The 27444-nt window shown below is 33.7% G+C and overlaps 1 protein-coding gene across 6 annotated transcripts in view; it reads right to left on the bottom strand.

Moving 5' to 3' along the window:
* The window catches only part of LOC127731025 (uncharacterized), a 349419-nt gene that overhangs the window by 258584 nt on the left and 63391 nt on the right, over positions 1-27444 (bottom strand). For all 6 annotated transcript variants that reach the window (XR_007995416.1, XR_007995417.1, XR_007995418.1 and 3 more), the window contains exons 4-9: positions 23066-23161; positions 16391-16492; positions 14601-14897; positions 14300-14432; positions 12814-13027; positions 7484-8352 (exon numbers count right to left, since the gene is read on the bottom strand). Coding sequence is in view for 3 of the 6 variants with exons in the window: in XM_052239772.1 (XP_052095732.1) it covers positions 7484-8352; positions 12814-13027; positions 14300-14432; positions 14601-14897; positions 16391-16492; positions 23066-23161 (1711 nt within the window). In the remaining 3 variants the exon portion in view is untranslated. The remainder of the gene's footprint in view (positions 1-7483; positions 8353-12813; positions 13028-14299; positions 14433-14600; positions 14898-16390; positions 16493-23065; positions 23162-27444) is intronic.

A 27444-nucleotide genomic window follows, 5' to 3' on the forward strand; every position in this document is an offset into this window, starting at 1 on the left:
CCTGTAATTCAGTGGTTGCCGCTTGTTGCTTTGTTACACATATTTGTGTTTCGTTCATTTTTTTTTACACTAATTCGGACGTTAGTTTTCTCGATTGAATTGTTTTACATTTTTGATTTCGGAGCCTTTTATAGCTGACTATGCGGTGTAGGCTTTGCTTATTGTCGAAGGCCGTACGGTGACTTATAGCTGTTGATTTCTGTGTCATTTGATCTCTTGTGGAGAGTTGTCTCATATGCAATCATACCACATCTTCGTTTTTATATCCACCCTGCCATATTCTTTATTTGCCTGTCCCAGGGATGGAGCCTGTAGTTTAGTGGTTGTCGTTGGTTCCTGTCTCGACTCATATTTGATATTTTGTAAATTGTTTTGTTATGTATAATTAGGCTGTTAGTTTTTTCGTTTGAATTGTTCACGCTTTTCATGTCGGGCCTTTTATAGACAACTTTACAGTATCAGGTTTTTGTCATTGTTGAATGCCTTACGATTGTCTACAAAAAGCATTTGTCTACATGACGGCAAAAAGCTCTACAGAGCTTATGTTTGTAGTATTTCATGTAACCCGACTTAAAATATTTTTTTCTTATCTTATCTTATCTTATCTATAATTGCTTACATCCACTTCATATTTGAACTCCGGTGGATAGTTGCCTTATTAGCAATCATATTCCATCTCTTCATTTTTATATTATATACGTGACTTCTTAACTCGTGTTTTCCTGAACAAGCATGAAATAATTTTCACTGGGCGTTAAAATTAGCAACAAACAATCAATCAATTTAAACTTGTGTTAAATAAGAGGAAAACCATTTGATATTTATTTATTTGTTGGGGTGGGGGATTTCATAGATGAATATGGTTGCCTGGTAAGAGATGAAAAATAGGCATGATTAGCGACAGATTGAAATGAATAATAATGCCCTCTCTTCCCTTCACCATCCTTCATCTATAAATTTAAACTGACCACCACGGAATAGCCAAGTAGTGTTGAAAGTAGCGTTACACACCAATCAATCAAAATCCCTTCCCTAGAATATCAAATAATCGTCCCTTAACTGTTATTGTCCGTGTAGTTCTTATATTTATCCAGCTTATCGTCCTACAGGGATGTCCTACTAAGGCTGTCATACCATAAAAACGTTTATAAAACAGCTCACATTCTAATATATCTGCATTCATAAATTTATTAATTTCATTTAGACTAAACGACGCCATGTTTATTATGTGCCTCTGCCGTCAACCTATCAAAAAAGAAGAGGTGGAAGAGAGACAGAAGATCTTCCCAATGCAAAAAAAAACAGAAATTGACTTCTTCTGGCTCACTTCCGAAGAACAAAAAAAAACGCGCCCCATTGATATGTTTTAAAAACGCCTTGCCCCTACCCTTTTTTCCAAAAAAATGGCATTATTAAATATATAAACATATATATAATCATCAAAATTAAAATGTTATTGTATTTTTATAAGACCTACTTTATTACATGACCTATATGAATTAAGTTTTTTTTATCCTACATTGAACTTTTGAAGTCGTCCCTAATGTGCAAAAAAATAGATAAGGGGCGGGACCAAACCTATAGATAACATAATAAAGAAATGATGAAATATACAGAGTACGTTGATTGACTTTTGGTTGCCTTATGTCCAGTGGCAAATATGTCACGCATGTTTAGGACAAATATAATAGAGATCAAAGGATAAAGAATAGAGTGAAATGGTAAAAACTAAAAGATATAGAATTATAGAAACGATCTTTGATCTGAAACCCCTACCCTCACACACACACTCCATAACCATTACTGCCAATACTCGAATATATACATCTCTATACAAATATCTAAATTTGAACCTACTCCCCCCCCCCCCCCCCCCCTTCACACCGAGGTTTTGGATACGCCCCTGTTAAATGTGTGTAATTATATACATTTTGTACGGGTCTAGATAATAGCTAAACGTACAATCATATAATTTGTTGGATACCTAATTATATTATATAATGTGTCACAAAATAAACTTGTATACCCCCCTTCCCAATGCAGTATTGAAAAGTAAATCATTTAAAAGTCCTGAAGATAAAATATGTTTTAAAATATGCCCTGCATACTTATTTTTGCAAAGACATATAGTAATTATTGAATTACTGTGGGGCTTGAAAAAAAATCTATTTAAGAGATTCGGAGGCGAGAACATAAAAAAAAAGCTCAGCAACGAATCCTAAATGTAAATTGATTTGCAGCATAAGACATGAGAGCACATTTTATAGATAGTATTAAATATGAAGTTCACGCCTCATATAGTGAAGTCATATGTCATAGGACTAATGTTGTAACATGGGTTAGTAACTGGTTCCAATTTATCCTGCATTGTCTTTATTAAAGAATTAGTTCCGGAGTATAACAGCTTATGTCTCTACTTGTGGATTTCTGGTTCTGCTGTCGTAATTAGGTGTTTTTCTACATGTAGGAAAACAGAGGGTGCTTAGTCCAAGTAATTGTAACGTCCTGGATGCTTTTTATTCTTTTTTCATGTGTGCCTTCCTGCAACGTCTCTGAGGATCAAGAAAAGTAAAAAATGATATAGCACTAAAGAACGTCATGATTACATGTATCTGGACTTAGAAGGGGAGGGGGGCTAGCTATGTATTTTTTTTTTATTTCAATGTGTAGACTGTAGGAGAGTTTCTTCAGAAAAGGTTTTCATTGGAGGTGTTTTTACCATGCACGCAGGCATCTGTTTCTATCCATGAACAAGTTGTGTGTCAAATTAATTATTATTACTTGTCACTCGCATTTTTTGCTCGTTCTGGCCATATTTAGTAAGAAGGGCGATATTCTGACGCGTTTTTTAATTCTTGGTCACTCAAGTTTAGAAAGAAGAAAGGGGAGAAATCCAAACAATTACCGATCAATCACAAACGTTGTTGCAAATTTGACCTTATGACGTCAAAGAATTTCCCATAATGCAATTATTGCATATAAATAAAAAAAACTACTATACCAATTAAATAAAAAATATTGCATTCAAATGACATTTTATACCAATTGAATAAATTATATTGCATTTGAACGAAAATTATACCATTTGAATGAAAATTTATACCATTTGAATGAAAAATTATACCATTTGAATTAAAAATTATACCATCTGAATAAAAAATATTGCATTTAAATAAAAAATATACCATTCAAATAACAAAATATTGCATTTAAATGAAGGAATATACCAATTAAACAAGAAATATTGCATTTAAATGAAAAATATCAAATTTTTGCGACCAATAACATGCCATAAGCGACACATTATTCTATGCGATTCATTTAAAAAATTTTGAATCCATAATGGTCATATTCCAATATATTATGATATATTGGAAACTGAAACTAACTATCATATGTGTCAAGTAGAACAGTAAAATTGAAGTGTTTTTTTCCTTGTATAGGTTCAGATTAATTTGAAAAAGTAAGATTTCGATATTTTCAATCTAAACTGATCGTGAAAAATCAGACAACGCATTGTTATGATCGTGAAAGGCAACAAGTAACCAGACATTATGATCAGTAAATTAGATATACTTATAACTAGTTGAAATGTGTCATTACTGTATAAGAACATAATTAAAATTAATGTTTTAAATAAATGTTGTTTTTTTAAATTTAAAAATTGTTGTGTAGTTGACCACCATAAACTTTTTAAAACAAGTTATCAAATAACTCAATGAAAGATAGTATTTATATTTACAAATACCTGTTCCATGGTCATTCACAAAATAAACATAAACAGCATAAATATCTTTCCTTCTTAAGCAAAAATAAAGATAAATGTATCTTTATATACATTTTTACACACATAGTTATACATTTTTTCACTTAAGAGGCAATTTGATTGATATACATCAACAATAATAAGGCAACCAGAAGCGTAACTTTTTGATTAAAATGAGAATCATTGTATCTATAATAATAAATGCATTAGTGAATAATTAAGTGAGAGATAGTCTGTGGGTCTTCCCTGGTAATGCAGGCATAGCAGGGTTTGTATCTTTAAAATGTTTTAAATCTAAACAGATAGTCAATTACATGACGCTAATCACGCATCACTATAAATAACATCTGTCTTACTCTGAGTCAGAATCATGTGTCCGGGTATAATGATATTCTTCTGTGAATTGTGAGTTCATTTCAGCTCGAATTAAACAAAAATCTGCTTGCCATATAGGTCTATTAATTAAGGCAGAACTCTCTTTTTATCGGATCATTCCATGTTTTAACTGTCGCTATTTAGCTATTACTGACAGCAAAATGTTTAAAACAAAAAGGCGATAGCGCAATCAATCTGTTATTTACAATTTGAAGGTGTAATACTACCAACTTTTTGTGCTAGAATACATTGCTGAATATAATGAACTTACTATATATTATATGGTTATAGGTTAAGGCACAATACAGAAAAAACAAAAATAATCTAGAGTTCTTTATATCTAGTTTCTATAAGTTTTAGAAGGGGTGGATTTTGGAAAAGCATATTATACCTATGTACGAATTTTTGTTAAAATCGTAGCACACAAAATGATTCTTAAAGTTTTTAATTGAGAGAAATCAGTTCTTACCACAGAGCGGACACCACTAATCTATTTAGAATAGAATATGATACTCATTTCAATTTCGTTCACCTCCTCAAGTCAAACAAATTACGAGTTAAAGTAATTTAGCGATGTTTAAATCTCGTAAATCGATTTGAAAAGACAATTCAAGGTAACATACGAAAAACAGAAGACATCATAAACATTGTGCATATAAATGATTGAAATAAGATAAGACAATATTGACTTATCATACGTCAGACAGTGATTCCTGGAGGGTACCACCGAATAGTTGACGAGACCTTATTAAATAACCAGATCCAATGGCATTGAACCCTCATAGACCTATTCCGACAACAAAATTGAATCGGATTAACTCAATCGTTTGCTTTACCAATTACAATAATTAGTAATCAAATAATTACCGAATGATTTGAACGCTTTTAAGGTTTTGGCAAAAAACACATAAGCGACTACTGATTTATCACGATCTTTTTCATTATCATCAAAAAGTGGTTTCCGATCTTTCAGGATCAGAGATATTAAAATTATATAAGTATACCAATTTATCCATACTTTATGATTAAGGTACTAGTAGTTAGTGCTAAAGAAATAATTGTAAGGGCCATTTGAAGCAGTAATATTGCTATGTGGTGGATACACTTGGTAATATTATACCAGGTTCAACCCACCATTTTTTCTTAAAATGACCTGTACCAAGTCAGGAATATGGCAGTTGTTATTACATAGTCCGTGTCTATGGATGTTGACGTTTGTTTTTGTAGCAGTTCAGTGTTTCTGTTGTTTACTCTTATAGTTGATGTGTTTCCCTCAGTTTTGGTTTGTGACCCGGATTTGTTTCAGTTAAATCGATTTATGACTCTTCAACAGCGGTATACTACTATTGCCTTTATTGAACGTTATTATTCAAAGAATTTTTATTTATTCATTTGCATATTAATGTTTGTTCACATTGTTTATGTCATTGAAAGGATGATGAGATACCTGCCCTATTGAAGTTTTTAAAAACTTTTGAACTTTGAATTTGCTCAGATACTGCTCAAAATTTGAACCATTTTGACGGACATATTTCTTTTTTTTTCGGATTTTTTTTACTACCTTTTGATAATACAATAGATTTTGTCTACATATTTTGTAGTATAATTGCATTCACGATCCGGTACCAGACATTCAACGATCCAAACACAAAACTTAACCACCACTTAGTTTTTCAAGATCATTCTTATTAATATTATGAATGGCAGCAGTTTGATTGATCATGTCATCTGTGTTTAGCCTGATTGAAAGTTTTCATCCTCCTGCTTTGTTTGAAACGGTTTCAAAATGGTAAGTTCAATTTATTTTTGTCAAAATTTGTATGTTACTATAACTATAAATCACTGTTGTACATGTGGGAGCTTTAGCTAGCTATAAAACTAGGTTTCAACCATCGTTTTCTTTAGAAAATATCTGTACCAACTCAGGAATTTGACAGTTGTTTTCCGTTCGTTTCGATTGTTGATATAGTCAGGTTTTATGGGCTTCTCCCTTTTTGAATTTATCTTGGAGTTTGTTATTTTTGTTAATACTTTTTTTTACTGGTAAGAGTGCTTACTTTCATGTGCGTTTTCTCATCACTGATGACGGAACGGATACGGATTTAAATCAGATGACGTTCCTTTTTCTGGCTGTTTATTGAATAGAAAAATCAAATTTCGGGTTCGACTGTCTTTTGTTATGTTTAATGTTAGTTTCTATAGAACGTCCTATACATACTTTCATGTTACCTATTTTTCTTTCAATTTTCATGATGACTCTGGTTAATAGTATTGGCAATCACACCACATTTCCTTATTTTATTATCAAGGGAAATACATATGATCTTTGTTATATGTTACATATTTTATTTTTTAATGTTTTGTGATGTTGGATCTTTTGTTTTCATGTACATGTTTTTATTGTGTTACTGATCATGGCTGCCTTAAACATACTCCCATTTCGATATGGTGTGCTCCTTTGGTCTTTCGAAGCTCAAATTCCATCTTCAGGAGGAGAGGAAAATGGTGGTTAAGAAAGAGATAATCGCAATGATATTGCAGGTTAGGCTTGCAGCTGTTGTTGCAAAAAGGTTTGAGTGTGTCCCCGTTTTTTGTTTCCTTTTTCGTATTCCCATGAGTGCAACTGAGTCTGTTCCTTATGATAAATATTATCTAGTTTTTTCTAAATTTTGGTAAACATATTGTGTTTTGATAATATACTACACTTTATTTGTCATCGGTGTTTGATGATTTCAAGCAAAAAGAACGACATTTAGAAAACAAAGTGAAGATTGCAAACATGGCAATTTTCTATATGTTCTTGTCCCAAGTCATGAGCCTCTAATTCTCTGGTTGTCGTAGGTTGCTGTTAGTCACAATTTGGTTTTTGTTATTTCTTATGTCATAATAGTTTCACATTTTACCGGGATCTTTTATATTTGACTATACGGTATCAGTTTTTCTCATTGTTGACGGCTGTACATTGACTATCATGTATACCATTTGTCCTTATTTTATATACACTGGCAACGTATATTATTAATGTGTATGAGGTCTATTTCAATTATTTATGTTTTGAAATCCTCAAATTTCGCATATCGCTGGTAGAAAGATCACATTGATAGATTTATACATTTTTATATTACTAATCTTAATATTGTACATGCAGTTTCATGACGAATTCAAGACACATTTTAATACAATAAACACGCATATCATTTGTAATCAATGTGAATAAACTATAGAAGAAAAGAAATCATCAAAGATGACCCTTTTCAATTGAAAAATTATATATATAGCATTAATAAATAAATGCATAAGAAAGATGGATTTAATAATCATATGATTACAGTAAAAACGTACCTGCTTGAAAAGGGAAACTGTCCATCGTCGACATTTTTTTTAAACGTAGGAGGGTACACTAGCGGTTGGCTGTGATCGAAATGTACTACTGTTGAATCAATCTTTTTATTCCCCATAGCATCAATTGCACGAACCCAAACTTGGTATGAATCCCCATCTCGAATATTCACGCCACTCAGCACAATACTTTGGTTTTCTTTCAGTGGAAGAACGTTTTGCCAACCATTTGTTGGTGGTTCCGTATTAGGTGTACCGTGGCGTATTTCAAATTCAACAATAGAATTAATATTTGATATTTCAACTTTAGATCTGTTACCTTCATTATCATCAAATTGAGATTCAATTTCTTTATAGTCCGCTCTCTTGACATCGTCAATGAGTCTTCGGGTATAGTCTTGGACTCTTGCCAAGAAATGACCATTTTCATGTACTTCGTTGATAAAATGGTTTTCCCATTGTACCATCAAAGTGGTCGTCTGTTGATTGTTAGGGGTCGTCTGCCAGCTGTAGTTGGACTGATTTGATGCCGATGAAACGAACAACCGATGACTTGACTTAGTGGATATATTTGATGTTTTGTCGAATATTGCTATTCTTCTCACATATCTAGAATTATTTGCTTTGTCAGCAACTTCAAGTATTGTTGAATAGACCCCTGGTCCCTTGGGTTCATATTCTGGGAATGTATTGTTGCTTGCTAGTACCTCGGTTATAAACTCTGGTACTGGATTATAATTTGGCAAAATATCTGGTTCTCTTAAAACTGAATAATCAAGACTATATTCCATCTTCCATACTTCAAATGCGTACCGTTTTACCCCAGACAAATTACTATCGGACCATCCAGACCATTTTGGCTTAATTGGTCTCTGTTAAAATAATAATAATAGTAATAATGATAATAATAATAATAATGAATCGCAAAATTGATTAGCAATGATTTCTTGCATGTATTTATATTTGAGTTCTAATCAAATATGGCTAGACCGTCGTAAATACAGCCACTTTTACCGAAAGCCAAACTGACTACTTACTTATATACTTTATTATGATAAACCGCTGTAGAAACAAAGGTACACAGAAGAACATAGACATTATACGATAATACAAAGGTACATATGTTGAGGAAATACATACAATTATACAAAGGAACATATGTTGAGGTGATAAACTAGAGGCTCTCAAGAGCCTGTGTCGCTCACATGTATCTACTCTGTTTTTGGAAATCATGTAAAATAAGGTTCAAATCATAATAAATAGAATTAGATACCCTAATAATGACTGAGACCAAGTTTGATTTAATTTGGCCCAGCAATTAAATTAAAAGCAGGTCATCCTATTTTAGTCTTACAATAGTTACTGAATAACCCTTATCATTATTTGAATTAGTTTTCAAGTTTCCATTTGAAATTGGTTTGTTAAGAATTTTCCATTAGACTTAGACTTTCAATCAAGATACCCTATTGAAAATTGTGGCTAAGTTTAATGTTATTTGGCCCAGTAGATTAAGTGGAGAAGATTTTTGTAAAAGATAACAAAAATTTACGAAAAATTGACTATAAAGGGCAATAACTCCTTAAGGGTCAATTGACGATTTTGGTCATATTTATTTATTTGTAGATCTTACTTTGCTGAACATTATTGCTGTTTATAGTTTATTTCTATCTATAATAATATTCAAGATAATAACCAAAAACTGCAAAATTTCCTTAAAATTACAAATTCAGGGGCTGCAACCCAACAACAACTTGTCTGATTTGCATTTTACCCCATGTTCTATTTTTAGCCATGTCGGCCATGTTGGTTGGCAGATGGGGTCATCGGACACGTTTTTTTTAAACTATATACCCTAAAGATGATTGTAGCAAAGTTTGGTTAAATTTGGCCCAGTAGTTTCAGAGGAGAAGATTTGTAAAAGTTAACGACGGACGACGACAGACGACGACGGACGACAGACGACAAGTGATTTCGGCCAGGTGAGCTAAAATTACAATAAAGATACATAAATATATTTACATGTTAAAATTGTGCAGTGTATATTAAATGGAAGACTTTAAAATATGAGGGAGGAGGGAGAAGGTTAATTGAGAGAATCCACTTCATCGTTTATAACTCTAATAAACTTACACAAATTTCAAAGCTTAGATTGTTTAGATGTATTCATAAGTTCCTAAACTTAAGAATAATGAAATTCTTAACGTGTTGTTTTCATCTTTTACAATTTTACAATTTTTTTCTATTAAGCATTCTTTCCTCTCTGTAGTAAAAACTTTGTATTTGAGGAGATAATGGTATTGTTCACCAATATCGCCATCTTCACATAAACAGCAAGTCCGATTTTTCTTGTGATATTATACTTTCTCCAACATTCTATTGGCAGTTTATGATTTACCATTCCGAATTGATAGAATGTATACATGTTTTTGTCGCTTAGTACACCGAAATACTTTTCAGTGATTAACGATTCTGAAACAGCCTGTAATTCAAAGTTTTTGCAGAGGTTTCTACACTTGAGACCAAAGTTTTACTAAAACATAAATATGGACGTATCAACATTTCGATATATTTTGAGTTATCAATGATTAGATTTCGAATTCAACTGGTCAGAAAAAAAAACAAGTTCAACTTTTCGTTACTAAGAGGGTAAAAGGGAGCTGTTGTAGGAAACCTAATTCCGTGATGCAGTAAATGTCTGCATAAGACTAAATAAAACAGCCATGATAAGTATATTAATATATTATACATAGTTTTTCCTATTCTATTATTTTATTTTAAATATAGGCAAAACTGTAAGTCTAATAGGATATTCGGACTAAAGAAGTACACATCTTGTGCTGTTAGCCAGTTCTCACATCTAATGTAATTTTTTTGTATAAACCATTAAGCCCAGGACATATATTTAAGAATATTAAAAAGTGTGTGGCCAATATTCTAATTCAAAAAGTAATTAATTAATTAATCTAGGTGTATGCCAAGGGAGACAACACTTGTAACATTCGACTTCGTCATTAAATCCGTAACCGATGATAGTGATGAGAAAGTACATCCGGATTTCTGTAGTATTCCACAATTAACCAGAAATGCATCATCATACACTACAAACTGCTCAAAGTCTGAAAAGACCATATTTTGTGCTCGACCTGTAAGATTTTACTTGATAAGACTCGACATAATCTTGACAATACTTAACTGTACTTAACTGTACTCGACCCTGGTCTCGACTTTACTTTGAGTACGTGATAATCTTGGTATAGTCTGAAATGGTTCCGACAAATGCTCGACGAATCTAGACCTGTCTAGACCAGTCTCGATCTGTCTCAACTCAGTCTCGACCTGTCTCGACCTGTTTCGACTCAGTCTTGACAAAAAACTGTTCATGACAAAGGCATTACACATGAAACGTCAATTAAACATTAAGTGATAATCATTCACACATGGACATATAGAAAAAAATTATTTTGAAAAAAAACCGGAATCGTATATAAAACTTCTACAGATTATTTTTTTCCACAAACTTTACAATGATTTCTTTCCCTTGGCTACTACAAAATTATAGTTTGGAGAAAAAATCTTGAGACCACCATATGATCTTCAAAAAGACAAGTATCTATACAGCATGTAAGTATAAGTCGTCCAGGGTCTAAAAGAGGTTCCCAAAGATTTGCTACAATAATAACATTACGATATATAGACTCATTTGTTATGTTTCTGACTTGGGATAGACTCATTAACCTTTTGCGGGGTCAAACTAGTTAATTGGTTACTACAATTCAACAAATATTTCACAATACGTCCATACTGGAGTTTTGGTCCATAAATTCAAGGTTTTAGCTTATGCAATACTATTTCAATTCAAAAATATGTAATTTACAGATAATATTGTTCAATACGAAACTATGACTCGTCTACATTATTTCCAAATAAAAAACACATTTTCAAAAGAAACCCATGTTTAACTCCGCACATATTCGTCATTTAATTCATCTTTGAACATAACATATAAGTTATGATAGTTAAACACAGTTCTTGTTATTTTTACTATATATTTCTTTTGGTAAAGATTTACACGAGGCTTGGTAATCTCGTCACGAATGAACCCAATTGATGTGTTGATACAGTAAACATAAATGTAGCTATAAATTATTTGCTACGATATAATTCAGTCTTCTAGCATAATATACATTTCTAATCGAACGCGACAAAAACAAAAATGTGGAATTGTGCACATATCAGGCATTTCCAGGTAAAACAAAGCGATTACCATTATTATTTCAAGTCCATATGTTATGGCAAATTGCATGCATTAAATTATTATATTTTATTATGTGTAAATTTAGTGATAAGAAAAAATTAAGGAAAAAGGAGGCTGTTAAGATATGGTTAACTTTGGGACATTAAATAACTCTATGTGATTCTAGTTTAAAGAACATGTATATACCAAGTCACTTTAAGTTTAATTATTTACAAGGCAGTGCCATTAAAAAGTTTGCCCTATTGATTTTATTACAATTCATTGTGTGTTTTAAAGTCTGGTTAATTGTTTCGGAAAGAGCCATTGCTCATACGTTTTATCTAAGCACTCCTTGACATCCAGGCACCATTATTCTAATAATAGATTGCGTGAGCTAGTTTTCCCCTTTCTCTTGATTAACGTGAACATATTTTGGGGTGTTTTTATTATTTAACAGTGGGGTAACGGATGATTGGTTAATATAAGACAAGATGCTTATGTATGATGTTATGTATGTTTATATGTTGAATACTATGTATTGTATTACCAGTTTCATTTGGACCAGCAATGAATAAAGTTGTATTTTTAAAAGCTTGTTTTCATTACAGTCTCACAAGCAGCAGAAGATCAGTAAACATACACATAAGAGCATCATCACTGCATTCAGTTATCATAAACCCCCAGAACGCACCCAAAACCTCGTTCACAATACCTCAGGTACATCACCTTGCTGAAGTGGAACCTTAAAAACATCTTTTTGCTCAAGAAATGAGCCATCTCACCTTTTATTTTTTTTAACAGTTACTGAAATGGAACTATGTAAACACTGACAACATATCTTAGTAACGCCCCTTTGCTAATGTGAAAAATAAAAAGACAGTGGTAAAATACCACTTACAGTAACATCCCCTTACTGAGTGGAAATATATAGATTGTTAACATATATTAGTTGTATATTCACAAAACTGTGGAGTTCAACTGGCTGAAGAGTACCCTTACAGATAGCTTTTACATACCGCATCATTCTCTCGCGCAGCTGATGTGAAATTACATAGTGTAAGCATACTTAGGTTGAACTATATAACTAGTGGAGTTATACCCTAGTAATATCCTCTTCTAGCTGAAGTGGAACTTCATCAGAAATGCAAGTGTTGAATTCTTTACAGTGAACTGGCTTATCGTAGTCAAACCGATACTCCATATTCTGCTGAGAACTAACTCCATCATATATCTCTTTACTATACATTTGGTTATTGTTTGTATTAATAAGTTGTCGATATCCGCCTGTGGTTACTGTGTAAGTCAGAAAATATCTGCAACAATTTCAATCTATTATACTTATATCAATATACAGATGTAATGATCTGCTTAAATGTATCATTATCCTCGAGAAAATAAGGAAACGGGGTATTCTTTTATACACAAAAAAAAGAGACAAAGATTTTAACAACAACAGGTATTTATACGGCTTTCTACAATAAGCAAAACTCCTTTTATACAGTAAATGATAATCAACCCCAAACTATAATACAAATGCAAAAGAGAAATCCAACAAGCTGATGTATACAACAGTCATCGAATACATGACAGCGACCAACAAACGACAAATTTACATGAAGACTGTCTACAGCAATAACGTATCATTTTTAAGGACTGCATTTCGAGAAATTGCAATATGAGTTGTAAACAATGCATATTTTCGATGTTTTTTTATACATTACATAATATGAATGAATTACTTTACAAAATTTTAATTGACTGTATCTCTGGTAGTGCAAATGCTACATGTATCCTTTTTTGTGATATTCAGATTCTGTTCAACATGTTATAAATCAATACAAAATTTCATCGACCAATTTGTCTTAAGTGAAGTGAATTACAATTTAGAACAATGTTTTTTCAATAAAATGATTTTCTTATTGCTGTTCGTAACATACATTTTGTACAATTCAAAGGATCTTTCATTATCAAAAAAATCTAAATTGACCAAAACACGGAGTGAATGATTTTAGAGAAAACACAACGCCAAAATCAGCAGGAATACATGTCGAAAATCCCCGTTTAGAAAAACCTCAAAAACATAATATTACACCACAATGTCAATAATTGGAATATTATTACTGGTTTTGGACAAACGCACAAAACAAAAGCAAGACAAATAATTTTGGGATCTCTCGTCCATCTCCCAAGTGAGAACTTGTACAATTAACGCTAACAAAATGAGAAAAAAAACTTCAACAATAATCCAATATACTCTCTCCATATAAGATAAAAAGTAGAATACAATACAAAAAAAAAATAATAATAATAACAAGAAATTACTTAAGAGTTGCTGCAGTTACCAGTTGTACACTAATAGCTGTAAAATTATTTATCACCCATATATCGTGTTAACAACTAGCACCTTGATTACCCTTCTAAAAAAATCCAACTGTCTAACATAAGCTAAGTCTTCATCAAATTAAAAAAATTTACACCTAGAGAAATAAGAATTTTATAACGGTATTGCACGGATATATCTTTTCGTGAATGAAGACGATAGATACATAATTTCTGTTTCGAGAATTGGCTACCGGGTAATTTACCTGTCTCCTGAATCCACCTGGAATACATTGGTACCATTATTCATCCTACATTTTAGAACTGTATTAGCTATTGGATTGTCATTGGAAGGCTGGGTACAAGTAAAAGTTTCCCTGTTTACTTCGTATTCGCCACCTATTCAAAAGAAATTAGACTCATAAAAGAGTAAAATATAGGGAACATGGATACACATTTTCAATTTATTCAGTCTTTTCTGTAACATTACATTCACTACACAGAGTCCTATTCGTTTAGAAAATGTATGCACAAGGGAGAATGAAGCAACGCACAGTTTAAACTCACTTTGTCCAAGTTTAAGGTGAACAACTAACACGTTTGCATCTACTATTCCAAACTTCATGTAACTGATGTATGCTGGTACAGGTGGAATATGACGAAATGTATAATTGACATCTATGGAGGCATCAATGTCGAAGTTCATTATATTAAACTCATTCGAATTCGTCCAAACTAGGTCGACCTCTGATGTATTCGTTGCGTCTGTCATAAATTCGTAATCAAATTTCTTTGTTGTATAACTGTACTTAGCAAACGTCGCATTGCCTTTCTCTATCAAAGGTTTGAATTCATCACTCTGTACTGAAAACGAATTTAAATACATATAAAAAGAAATACTAATGATATAATAACTCGTTTTCACTGCAGATACATTTGAAAATTATCCTTATTGGGTTATTAAACGCAGGCATATATATTTTGGAACCAAAGTAAATTGATCTCCAGATATCTTTTAAATTGTATAGCATTGACAAAAATTAAAAGCTGAACACAAGAAGCGTCAATGAATAAAACCAATAATTAGTCAAATCTTAACCGTTGCAAATCATTCCATTATAAAAAATCGATTTCAATGTTGTTTTGACGCTTGGTTGCGTTTGGGTGTTTTCTTCTTGCTTTTCGAAAAGTCGAAACAACTGCTGGTTTCCAATGAGCCATTATAACTTGAAACTCGCAAAACACTCATCAAGTCTTTCATTCTTACCTGGGTTTCGTATGCTATTAACAACGATATTCATTAAACATTTGATATCATTTCGTTATGTGTGGGAGTTGTTAGGCAAGTATTTTTAGTTTAACACTTCTGTGCATTTTTTCAATTTATTAGTCATTCTAAATATGTAATTTTTCATTCCGGATACAGTATTGTAGTTGTGAATTATTTTTGATGTCTTCATTTTAGGAATTGTGGAAATGAAATTTAATATCTACCTTCCTGTGATAACTTTAAAAATAAAAAATAAAGTGTATTGTAAGAAATGTATTGGTGTGTAAAATTATGGATGGTTGGCAAAGTTAGCAGTCAAGCTGCGCCTATATACGGAGTATGTATCTCCCAATTGATACGATATTCCAGGGCATGATTTCTTTGACAGAGGGTTGCTGCTCACAAGGAATATATAAAACCAAAAGTTCCAAGTAGTGAAGTTGAAATCATCCCTTTGTAAATTTTACGGACGCCATAACGAGTTGGTTGACCGTTATGAAATATCTTTTTCACAGATGACAACGGATATGTTCTAATTGTCGTGACTACAATCCGGTCCCCTTTCCCCGGATTTTACCTATCGAATTAGACTTATCTACTGGTCTGTACTATCATGAGCAACACGACAGGTGCCACATGTGGAGCAGGATCTGCTTACCCCTTCCGGAGATCCTGAGATCACACCCAGTTTTTGGTGGGGTTCGTGTTGCTCAGTCTTTATTTTTCTATGTTGAGTTGGTCTTTTTCTTTTTTAGCCATGGCGTTGTCATTTTATTTTCGACTTATGAGGATGAATGTCCCTTTGGTATCTTTCGCCTCTCTTTTAACACATGAAAAACACTGTAAAACTATATGACTTATAAATAAAGTTAAGGATTCCTTTTTTTTCATAATAACATAGATATTCATTTATTGGGATATTTTGTCACTATGATCGCAACTCGCTAAAATTTCGTTTATCAGTTTTCATGATATTGACCGAATTATATCACAATAAAATGTTAAAAGCCTGCAAATGTTGGAAACCAGTTTTAAATTCCTATTGATTTATTTGAAAATATATACACATGTTATACATAATTCTTACGAGTTTTACAGGTACTTCCAACGAAACCGTCTGAGCACATGCACAGATTGTTTCCATAGCATCGCCCAGGGTAACAGGGATGCAAATGTGAACAAACTGCAACTACAATATATATAAATAAAGAGGCACTGAATGATTATAACGTGTAGTTTCAAAATCAATAAATTTATGAAATACAGCATTATTTTCGTACTTCGATCTCTCAAGAGTCATTTCTGTATTCATAATCAAAATCATGTGAAAATGATATGTCACAGAATTGGTTCAAAATTGTTAAAATGTTCTAACCATTGAGATATACCAAAATATACATCAAGTTCCACATAAAATGTTGTTGTTGCTATTGCAACTGCTTAACCACTTTTTGGTCCATTTGTGTAAGTCAAAAAGGCTTAAAATATGCAATTACAATTGAATGTATATGGCCTTTTAGAGAATAAAAAAGGAAATTGTGTTTTTTGTTATGACTAAGTATGGTTATGGCATATCTAAAAATACATTTAGAAAAATATATTATTTAGCAGTTATGTCAAGAACTTATCCCCAAAAAGTGTCAAATTTCTTGTTAATTGGGAGTCCCATTTCACCCTGTTTTGAAAGCTTTAAATTCTCAACCCAGATTTTCCAGACATGGCTAAAATAGTATTTTAATAAATTAACCATTGATCAATCAAAATACAAAAATTGGGAGGTGGATATCTAAAAATTTTGCACAATTATTTTTTTCGAAACCATGGTTTGTGAAATTACGGTTTTTAATATTGCTACAAATAGAATATTGACATTAATACAAATGATTTATTTGTCTGGAAATACTTAATCATGCTATCAGAAAAAAAAACCAAATGTTCTCAAATTAAGAACAACGACTGCTGAATTCTTAAATGGCAATTAAAAACCCCTTTTAGTTACCCTCCTCCTAAGAAAAATCCCTTTCATTACGTAATGACGCAAAATTTAAGGTATTTCATGTTCATTGAATGTCTTTATGTGCGGAACACGACTGTCACTGTGTCACATGCATTTTTCGTAAACGTAATATATTGATAGAAAATGTTTTGCCGTCAAGTTAGAAGCAAGTTAGAACTGCATGATTGATAATTTGATGAACATTTTCTTATAGATTATTGTAAACTGTTTTATATGTTTCATACTTTTTAAAATCATTTCATCACACACTAGTCTTTAAGGGGTCACTTTCTTCTTGCACACTTTAAGAATGATCATCATTGACCATTGATCTGGAGTTAACTGAAATCGTGACTTTTGACGACTAGGTGAAACAGACAGCACATATAATAAGCTTTCCATGGTATATGATAAAGACGTGTGTACAGTGGGAGCATTGAAGTGGGATTCATTGGGGTCTAAGCGTGACCTGGGATTGCCGATTTTTTGTAAGCGTGACACGTGAAAGTCAAATTATTGTGCCGTGAAAACGGGAAATGAAGTCTAACGGGACACGGGAAATTACAAAAAAATGAGAATATCTTACGTACATAGTCTAAGCGGGATACGGGAATCTGACAAAACAGTAAGCGGGATCCGGGATCAGAACCCCCAATGAGACCCCCATTGAATTCCTTATTTAACTGTCCTTCAGAAAAATATCACTAGACTTTATGAACTTCTTTTTTGAGACAAAAAATAAATACCATATTAGTAAAGAATCATCTGTGAACTATGGCTAATTAGATACGTAGTCATTCGTCGTGTTTTACACGGCTATCATTCGGTATATCTAGAAAAAATGATCGTGAAAGACTAAGTAACGATGGTCAAGCGATTGGAACATGAAAGATCTGGTAACGGATCGTGAATGATCAGGCAACGCGTTATTTGGATCTGAAATAAATGCGTGATCTGAAAAGACTGTAAAGGTTTGGCTCATCGTGAAGGCCGTACGGTGACCTATTAATGCTTACATCTACGTCATTTGGTCTCTCGTTGATATTTGTCTCATTTTCAATCATTTTCAATCATTTCAAATCTTATTTTCATATGAATCATCAAAGAAATAGTTTTTTTTTACCATTGATGTACTTTAATTGATTGAAGCGTGATATTTAAATAAGATCGTACTCTTTTGTGTAATTGACCACCAGCTCATTTTTCTACAAAACCTTTAAAAAAACTTAATTGAAAATATTACTTATCATATTTTTATTTTTATAGCCAATCAGTACTTCCATGGCAATTCACAGACTAAATATGAATAGCATATATGTTGAAAGTCTAACGCTTTCATCCTGGAGGATTCCGTTCATAACTTGAGATTTTTTTAATTTATATATTTAAACTAATATTTAGACCTGGTTTTTTTTTATTAAAGGGCATAACATAACTGGACAACCAAGATAATAATGTGACCAGCAGCCTAACTTGTCGTAAAACAGTATCTTTTTATCTATAATGCTAAATGCATTTGCGAACGCGCGAAAAAAGACTGTGGTCTTCTCTGGAAATACACGGTGTACGCATTGATTTACGTCATAGAACTCAACTAGGTGGTGACAATTTCAACGTTCGTGTCTCGAGTGTGGTTGGATGGATTTCCTAGCATGGTTTTCAAATTTACCAACTGTTCTATTCCCGATCGTAACAAGTCTGGATTCACCTTGCTTGGTAATGAGTGCATATCATAAGACGCCTATCTTACGACCAAATCTAATGAATAATAAGTTACCATTCGCGTTTTTTTCTAATGGTATGTTTCTTCCAGAAAGGTTTTTAAATCTAAAAGGATATACAATTCATTTATGTTATGCACGCAGCACCAGTAATAACAGCTTACACTGTCTAACTCAAATGTAACGGGGCATTCGTCTGTGTACTGTGTAACCTGTCTTTATTCGGATCTATGTATCCGGGATCGATTAATCCATATCCTTCTACATCTATCCATAAAAATTTGTAGTCTGCATCCACCAAGGCAAGGAGCACTAATGAAAAAATCATTTATAGTCATGAAACAAGGATCTGCTTTAAGGCGGGATTCTAATAGCAAAATACTTTCCATCTAGTGTGCTACAAGCGTGTGGCACGTTCCATCTTCTCTCAAAAACTTCGGCAATAGCTCGCCATTCATTTGGTTCTGTAAGACAGGATATGACTTCATCTTTATATTCCTATACAATTGCCTGGCAAACCTCAGGAATAAAAGTACAAATAGTATTGCGCGCGACTCTGAAATCGTACTGAAAGGTTGAATACAAGAAGCTAAGTGCCTTACGGCAATAGCAACTTTCAGACCGGAATCTAGTGCCTTTCTGAATCGGGTGTCTATCTTCTGAATTCGAGGACTAAGTCTTACTCTATTCAAAAGTTCATAAACGTTTCTGGAGGCATCCTTGAAAAAATAAAGAATGACTGTTGATCCTCCACCATTAATCCTTTCATTAGTCGGTCGTATTTCCCAAACTGGGGTCTTCTTTCAACAGAAAGACAAGGGCGCACCTAATATAACCTACGCTGTTAAGTTGGTCTTCTACTACTTATAACTAAAAGTAAAGCCTGATCAGCCAATTCGATACAGTGCAGCTGAATCAAAAATTGCAGAAGTTGGTTTTGATCATGTGTGTGCATGGTTGAACTACAGGTAGAAGTATTTGCATCCGTATTTTTGTCAACAGAATGAGGTCGTGCAATCATCGTGGCTAGGACGTAGTAGTATTGTAGTAAAGTCGTTCTAAGAACGATAAGCGCGTAGTAGCAGCGTACTATTGTCTTCCTCGTCGTAGTATAATCGTACCAATATCGTAGTAGAACCGTAATAAAGACGTTATGAAATCGGGATAGTCGCAGCGAAATCTATTCCATTGGCTTCCCGATCTTACTACGTCCTTACTACGAACTCCCTACGCTTCTACTACGACTAGATTTGACCACGACTGCACTACAAATGTTTTGAGCATGATCAAAGTTGGTCATCGACCTCCACGAACTCAAAGACCTTGGCACGTCCTTACTACGACCTTGCCACGACCTTACTACGACTTCCAAAATTTTTCATATTTCTGAGGTCGTAGCGGGATCGTGGTCCTAATGTGATGGGATTATTAATAAAAGATCGACAAGGATCTTCTTATAGATCTAAATACTGCTCATAAAAAATATTGAGCATCAGATTCGGCAATCCTGACTTATAATACGACATGAATATTTTGACGAACGGACAGACATACAGTAACTGCGTAAGGACACCACAGATTAGTCGGCATGGTCTTATAAAAAAAAAACCAAATGGTGGCATTGAACCATTATAGCCTAACAAATCTATTCCCCAACAAAAGTTAACTGGAAAAAGTCATCAAAGTCCAGTCTGTGTTTGTACAAAGTACATAATAAATGTTCATTTAATTATAAAATGATTGGAATGCTTTCAATGATTTGTGCAATGACAAATAATCGACACCAGATCTTTCACGATCCTTTTCACGATCACCAAAAAGTGTTACCCAATCTTTCACGATCCTAAACATCAAATTTATATATATATTCCAATTTTGCCCCCTGTCTGAATAAGCTGCTAAATCTAATTTTGAGAGCCATTTGAAACATTAGAATAAAACGACATTGTTCAAGGAATAGTTATTTAGTCATTCATAAAATGAAAAAAATCATGTTTGTTTTCATTTTTTATGTCATTGAAATGTTGAAGAGCAATCTCCCTTCTGTAGTTTTGTAAAAACGATGGTCATTCAAACTCTGATTTTCTCAGATACTGATTATAATTTTAAACCATTTTGACAGACAGCTTTATTTTTTTCAAAATGTGTAGTTATATTTAGATTAATTAGATTATCTATTGACCTTGCATATGTTTTCTCGATAATATTTCCTTCGATCACGATCACATACCGGAGCTTTCACGATCCTATCGCAATACTTGACCACCGTTACTTATTTTTTCACGATCATTCGATATACCGAATGACAGCCGTGTTTAATGTGGCGTTCACACAGTGCCGATTATGGCTTCCGTTTGAGATCGGACAGCGCTAAGACTCGAAAAGTGAAACAGTCGGATTACTATCCTCAATGATCTGGAATGTCCTATCATTGTCTGAACGCTGTAGTATACGTTCGTAACAGATTCATACGGACCGGACAGGTCGGCCAAGCACCCCCGACAGTTAGGTGCGTCCCGTAACATTCGGGAAAACTCAGCCGATTTTGTCTAGTCGGATTACAATCGTGACTATGTCGTAACAGATTCTGCTGTATCGGATCAAAATCGTAAAATGATCTGTGTTTTCTTCTGGACGGTGTCCTGTGGAACGGGCATTATATAGAGAAATTTGTCATTGCTGTTTTTTTGCCGATTGAGTCTAGATTGTATCCCGATTGCGAACCGTCTTTACCGAAACCATTCCGGAACAGTCCTGTTATTAATACGAAATTCGGGAAAACTATCCACGTCATAGTCCCGACAATTACAGAAAACGATACGGCTGAGTCCAGACAAAGCCGTTTACAATGCGGCACAGCGGACTGTGATAGGATTGCGTTCCGACAGTACCTGATCATCCCGAATATGGCGACAGTTTTCTAACGGATATCTTCCGTCAGCGTCGGTTCACTGTCAGGTCACTGTCTGATGTCTGTCGGGTCGCATACGGCAGAATCGAGACGTTGTCAGGACAGATTCGGTCGTTTTTTACCATGGGAAAAATACATTCGGATTAGAATCAGATTGAGAACGGAATAATCGGGACAAATTCGGATGGAAACGGCAGAATTTGGACGCTTCCTGAACAATATCTGATTGTTGTCGTGATTAAATAAAGTTTTTTTTACAAATTTTAATAAAAGTTTGAATTTCCAGCCACGATTCACAGGATCTTGATCAGACTTTTGACAAATTTTAATCGAGAATGCTCCTATCAAGGTCGGCAGTAAAAATCGTGAATGTATGACCCCAGCTTTATAGGTGACAATTTAGTCGGGAATTAAGTGACAAATAAAGATAAATAATGTCTTTCAAATTTCATCACCAGAAAATAATTTCGTATGCAAGATAAACATATTCGATTAATGGCATGAATATTTAACTCTTGTGAAAAGCATTGCACAACCTCAATGGCAAATAATAACCAATTTCATAGTAATTTGATAAATAAATATAAAAATATGAAGATGTGGTTTGCTTGCCAATGAGATAACTATCCACCACAGACCAAATGACGTAGGTGTAAGCAAATGTCTTTCAACAATGAGCAATGCTCATACAATGTAGTAAGCTACACAAACAAACAAAAAAAAACAAAAACAAAACAAAAACAAACAAACAAACAAACCTTACAAATTTAATAAATTAAAGACACAAAGGTTTTTAAAACAGTCATTTTCTGAATCACTGCTTTATCAATAGGCTATACTTAATAAAGGATGAAAACAAACTATATTTCTCAAAATCTACTTTAGATATAGAGGTCGTTTAAAACAGATTATTTGACTTGTTTAGGAAATTGAAAACATATCTAGCTTTTAGCATATTTATTTCATTGATCCTTATTTTAAAATAAAAAGGTATATGACATCTACAAACCTGAGGCATATTTTTTCAAACTTGCAACAAAATAAAAAAAATACAATTAACCTATTAACATAAAGACAAATAGCTTCAGAACCTAACAGAAGAGAAGCATTTTAGATAAATCTGCCAAAACTTACTTCCAGAACATATGTCTCCAGTATATCCTGCAGGACAGTCACACACATTAGGCCTGATACACGTCCCACCGTTTCGACAGCTTGGGGAACAAATAGCTGTAAAAATAAACAACAGATTGACTTCACATGAATGACACAAAAGTATTCAACCAGTTCCGTTTCACTCTTAAAATTGCAAGTGGTACAAATAACAAATAAAGAGAGAAGCTGTATTTTACCTAAGTGAACTATGCCAGATTGGAATCACTCCTCTTTTCAATTATAGAATATATGGAATTTTCTGTTCGCCTATTACCTTAGAAACAGATAATTTTGTTTCTTTCATTTGAAAACAAGTCTTTAATATGGTGATTGAATGCGGCCATTTCACATTTTGGCATTTGATATTTCATGAAATGAAAACGCTTAAGCAAAAACGCTAAGTCTAAAAGGCAAAGCGTATAGTTTTCACGTTTCTATACCTTTTTGCGTTGTTCCATGTTCTATTTTCTTTCACGTTTTTGCCTTTTTTCTTGTTTTTGATTTTGCAATTTTCGTTTGCGCCAATCTATATTTGATTCGTCTCGAAATCTTTGTTCATTTGCGTCTGTTTTTTTTATTTGTACAAATATACACTTTTTTTCATATCCGCAAATTATAGTATAGGTAAACCCATGTGAGAAGAAAGTTTCGTATAACTTTTCAATATGATCTATACAGGTAATACCCTATCAGTCAAACCATATGCCTCCTGTCACCTCTTGGTCACCACTTAAAGATGGAATGGGATATTTAGCGGGTAAAACGGGTTTTCTATAACATGTAAAACTATATATGTCATTTTGTGAAATAGCTCTTTAACTTGTTCTTTACAGTAAAGCTGACAGAGTGACAGTCCTGATGCACTGTATAATATCAGCTTTTACGTAAAATTAATCCGATTCTTTTCAAGAAAAAAGTTCCAATTTTATATCCGATGTCCATCTAAGATTACTGATTAATTGCCCCGGTTTGTCTCGATAGGAAAGAATATTTTTAATGCATGCATAAGGAGCATTTCTAGTAGTTCAATACATGTACATGTAACCTTTCATGTTGGACTTTTGTTTCCATGCATTCGACCATACAACCAAACCTTTACTATTATATGCTTCAGAAATTCGAGATTCATCAGATCATTTGCTCTTCATATTCTGTAAACTTAAATTGATATTTGTTATACATGTTATAGCTTAACATGTGAACAATTATATGTCAAGTTTTGAAAATTATATAAGGTGTTCATATAACTTTGCATCACTATCAGAGCTAGAAATAACGGTTTCAATTACTTTATAACATTGCAAAATCTGTTAAAATATTGTTAACGTCTACAGAGTTTGTCAGAATTTCACTATTTATCGGATGCTGTTACAATCGCAAAATATTTACATAATCAAGGCAATATAACTTAGTACTCCTTAGTTATGCAATGGTTTAAGATCTTTAAATATCATAGAAGACTTTCTGTCCCCTAATGAAAGCAAATTTAGCTTCATTTTAGACCAAGCTTTACACACAAAAACCTTAAGCGATTACAAATAATAGTGACACACTCAAGGCTGTAGAATTAGATACTTTCTTATCTTAAGCATTTTGCAGGTTAAGACTATCTTTACATAGATTATTTATAGAAACTGGAAGATATAAAAATACATGTAGAGAAACAAACCTTTTTGTTGTAAATGTGAAACTAGAGGCTCTCAAGAGCCTGTGTCGCTCACCTGATTCTACTTTGGTTTTGGAAATCATGTAAAAATAGATTAAAATCATAACAGATACCCTAATAATGAGTGAGGCCAAATTTGGTTTAATATTGGTCTTGTAATTTAATAAAAAAAATCCTGGTGGCCATCTTGAACAGTAAATCGGCAACAAAGTAGCAACACTTCATTAGCACCTCATAAGAAACATTTATGCCATGTTTGGTTTCATTCCATTCAGTGCACCTCTAGAAGAAGCATTTGTATGTATTTCCCATAGGGTCTTATGTTAAAGGAAGTCCCCCGACTGGCGGCCATCGTGGATGAAGGATCAGCTTCAAAGTAACAACAGTTAGTCAGCACCTCATAAGGAACATTCATGCCATGTTTGGTTTCAATCCATTCAGTATGTGGTTCTCTAAAAGAAGACATTTGCATGTATTGTCCATAGGGTCCTTTGTTTAACATTGTCCCCAGCTGGCGGCCATCTTGGATGATGGATCGGCTTCAAAGTAAAAACACTTGGTCATCACTTCATAAAGAACATTCATGTCATGTTTGGTTTTATTCCATTCAGTGGTTCTCTAAAAGAAGACATTTGTATGTATTTCCCTTAGGGTCTTATGTTAAAATAAGTCCCCCGCTGGCGGCCATCTTGGATTATGGATCGGCTTCAAAGTAACAACACTTGGTCAGCACCTCAAAAGGAACATTCATGCCATGTTAGGTTTTATTCCATTCAGTGGTTCTCTAAAAGAAGACATTTGTATGTATTTCCCATAGGGTCCTATGTTAAACTAAGTCACCCGCTGGCGACCATCTTGGATTATGGATCGGCTTCAAAGTAACAACACTTGGTCAGCATCTCATAAGGAACATTCATGCCATGCTTGGTTTCATTCCATTCAGTATGTGGTTCTCTAAAAGAAGACATTTGTAAATATTTCCCATAGGGTCCTATGTTAAACTAAGTCCTCCGCTGGCGGCCATCTCGGATTATGGATCGGCTTCAAAGTAACAACACTTGGTCGGCACCTCATAAGGAACATTCATACCATGTTTGGTTTCATTCCATTCAGTGGTTCTCTAAATGAAGACATTTGTTAATATTTCCAATATGGTCCTATGTTAAACTAAGTCCCTCGCTGGCGGCCATCTTGGATTATGGATCGACTTCAAAGTAACAAACAACACTTGGTCAGCACCTCATAAGGAACATTCATGCCATGTTTGGTTTCATTCCATTCAGTATTTGGTTCTCTAAAAGAAGACATTTGTATGTATTGTCCATAGGGTCCTTTGTTAAACATTGTCCCCAGCTGGCGGCCATCTTGGATGATGGATCGGCTTCAAAGTAAAAACACTTGGTCATCACTTCATAAGGAACATTCATGCCATGTTTGGTTTCATTCCATTATGTGGTTCTCTAAAAGAAGACATTTGTAAATATTTCCCATAGGGTCCTATGTTAAACTAAGTCCCCCGCTGGCAGCCATCTTGGATTATGGATCGGCTTCAAAGTAACAACACTTGGTCAGCACCTCACAGGGAACATTCATGCCATGTTTGGTTACATTCCATTCAGTGGTTCTCTAAAAGAAGACATTTGTATGTATTTCCCATAAGGTCCTTTGTTAAACTAAGTCCCCCGCTGGCGGCCATCTTGGATGATTGATCGGCTACAAAGTAACAACACTTGGTCATCACTTCATAAGGAACATGCATGCCATGTTTGGTTTCATTCCATTCAGTGGTTCTCTAGAAGAAGTTCAAAATGTAAAAAGTTAACGACGACGACGACGGACGACGACGGACGACGGACGCAAAGTGATGAGAAAAGCTCACTTGGCCCTTCGGGCCAGGTGAGCTAAAAAATGAACTAAAATTTAATTTGATAAGGGATCATTTTCAACCAGGAACTCAAACTATTAATTCCCGTATGTACGCACGTAAGAACACACTGTGTCAGAAAAATTGTCTGATTCGATATGACGGGCTTGTGTACTCCCTTTCAAAAGAAGGAGCTTATTGTATATATTGTGCTCTATTTCGGGTTAAATGACAAACTTTGTAAAAAGAGCCACGATGAAGCAAGAGCCAAAGCACAGATTTTCCTTGACATTTTTGAGAAAAAGACGGTCGATATACCAACTTTTATTGATGCACTAATGCATGTGCATTATAATGTACATTAAGAACTTGATGTGATCGTTTACACGTTTGCAAGCACGCATCTAAGAAAATGAAATTGGAATCAATTTTATAAGTCCTGTTTAACCATTTGCTCTAATTAATATTATTTTTATGACATTAATATCAATAAAACAAATAGCAATTTGCATAAGAGTTCGTAAGGTGACCCTCCCCTCCCCCAGACAAATTTTTTGATCCACCCTTGTTTACAAGGCATATTTGTGATAATTCGAGTAAGGCCTACACACTATATGAAGCCCCTCAGCGAACAATTGCTTACAATTACTACAGTATGTATATTTCTCAAGAAATATGAAGATGTATTTTTTTTTCAAAAATCCTGAGTGAGAATGAGTTTTGTACATTGTAGTGCATTAGTTTCTATTCGCTCTTTAGCTCTAAACATTTATCTTTTGTAGGGGAGGGAGGCGGCCTTTTGTCTTCCGTCCAGACAAACATTTTTTA

This window comes from Mytilus californianus, unplaced genomic scaffold (genome assembly GCF_021869535.1).
Source record: "Mytilus californianus isolate M0D057914Y unplaced genomic scaffold, xbMytCali1.0.p SCAF_2, whole genome shotgun sequence".
Classification (NCBI taxonomy): Eukaryota; Metazoa; Mollusca; class Bivalvia; order Mytilida; family Mytilidae; genus Mytilus; species Mytilus californianus.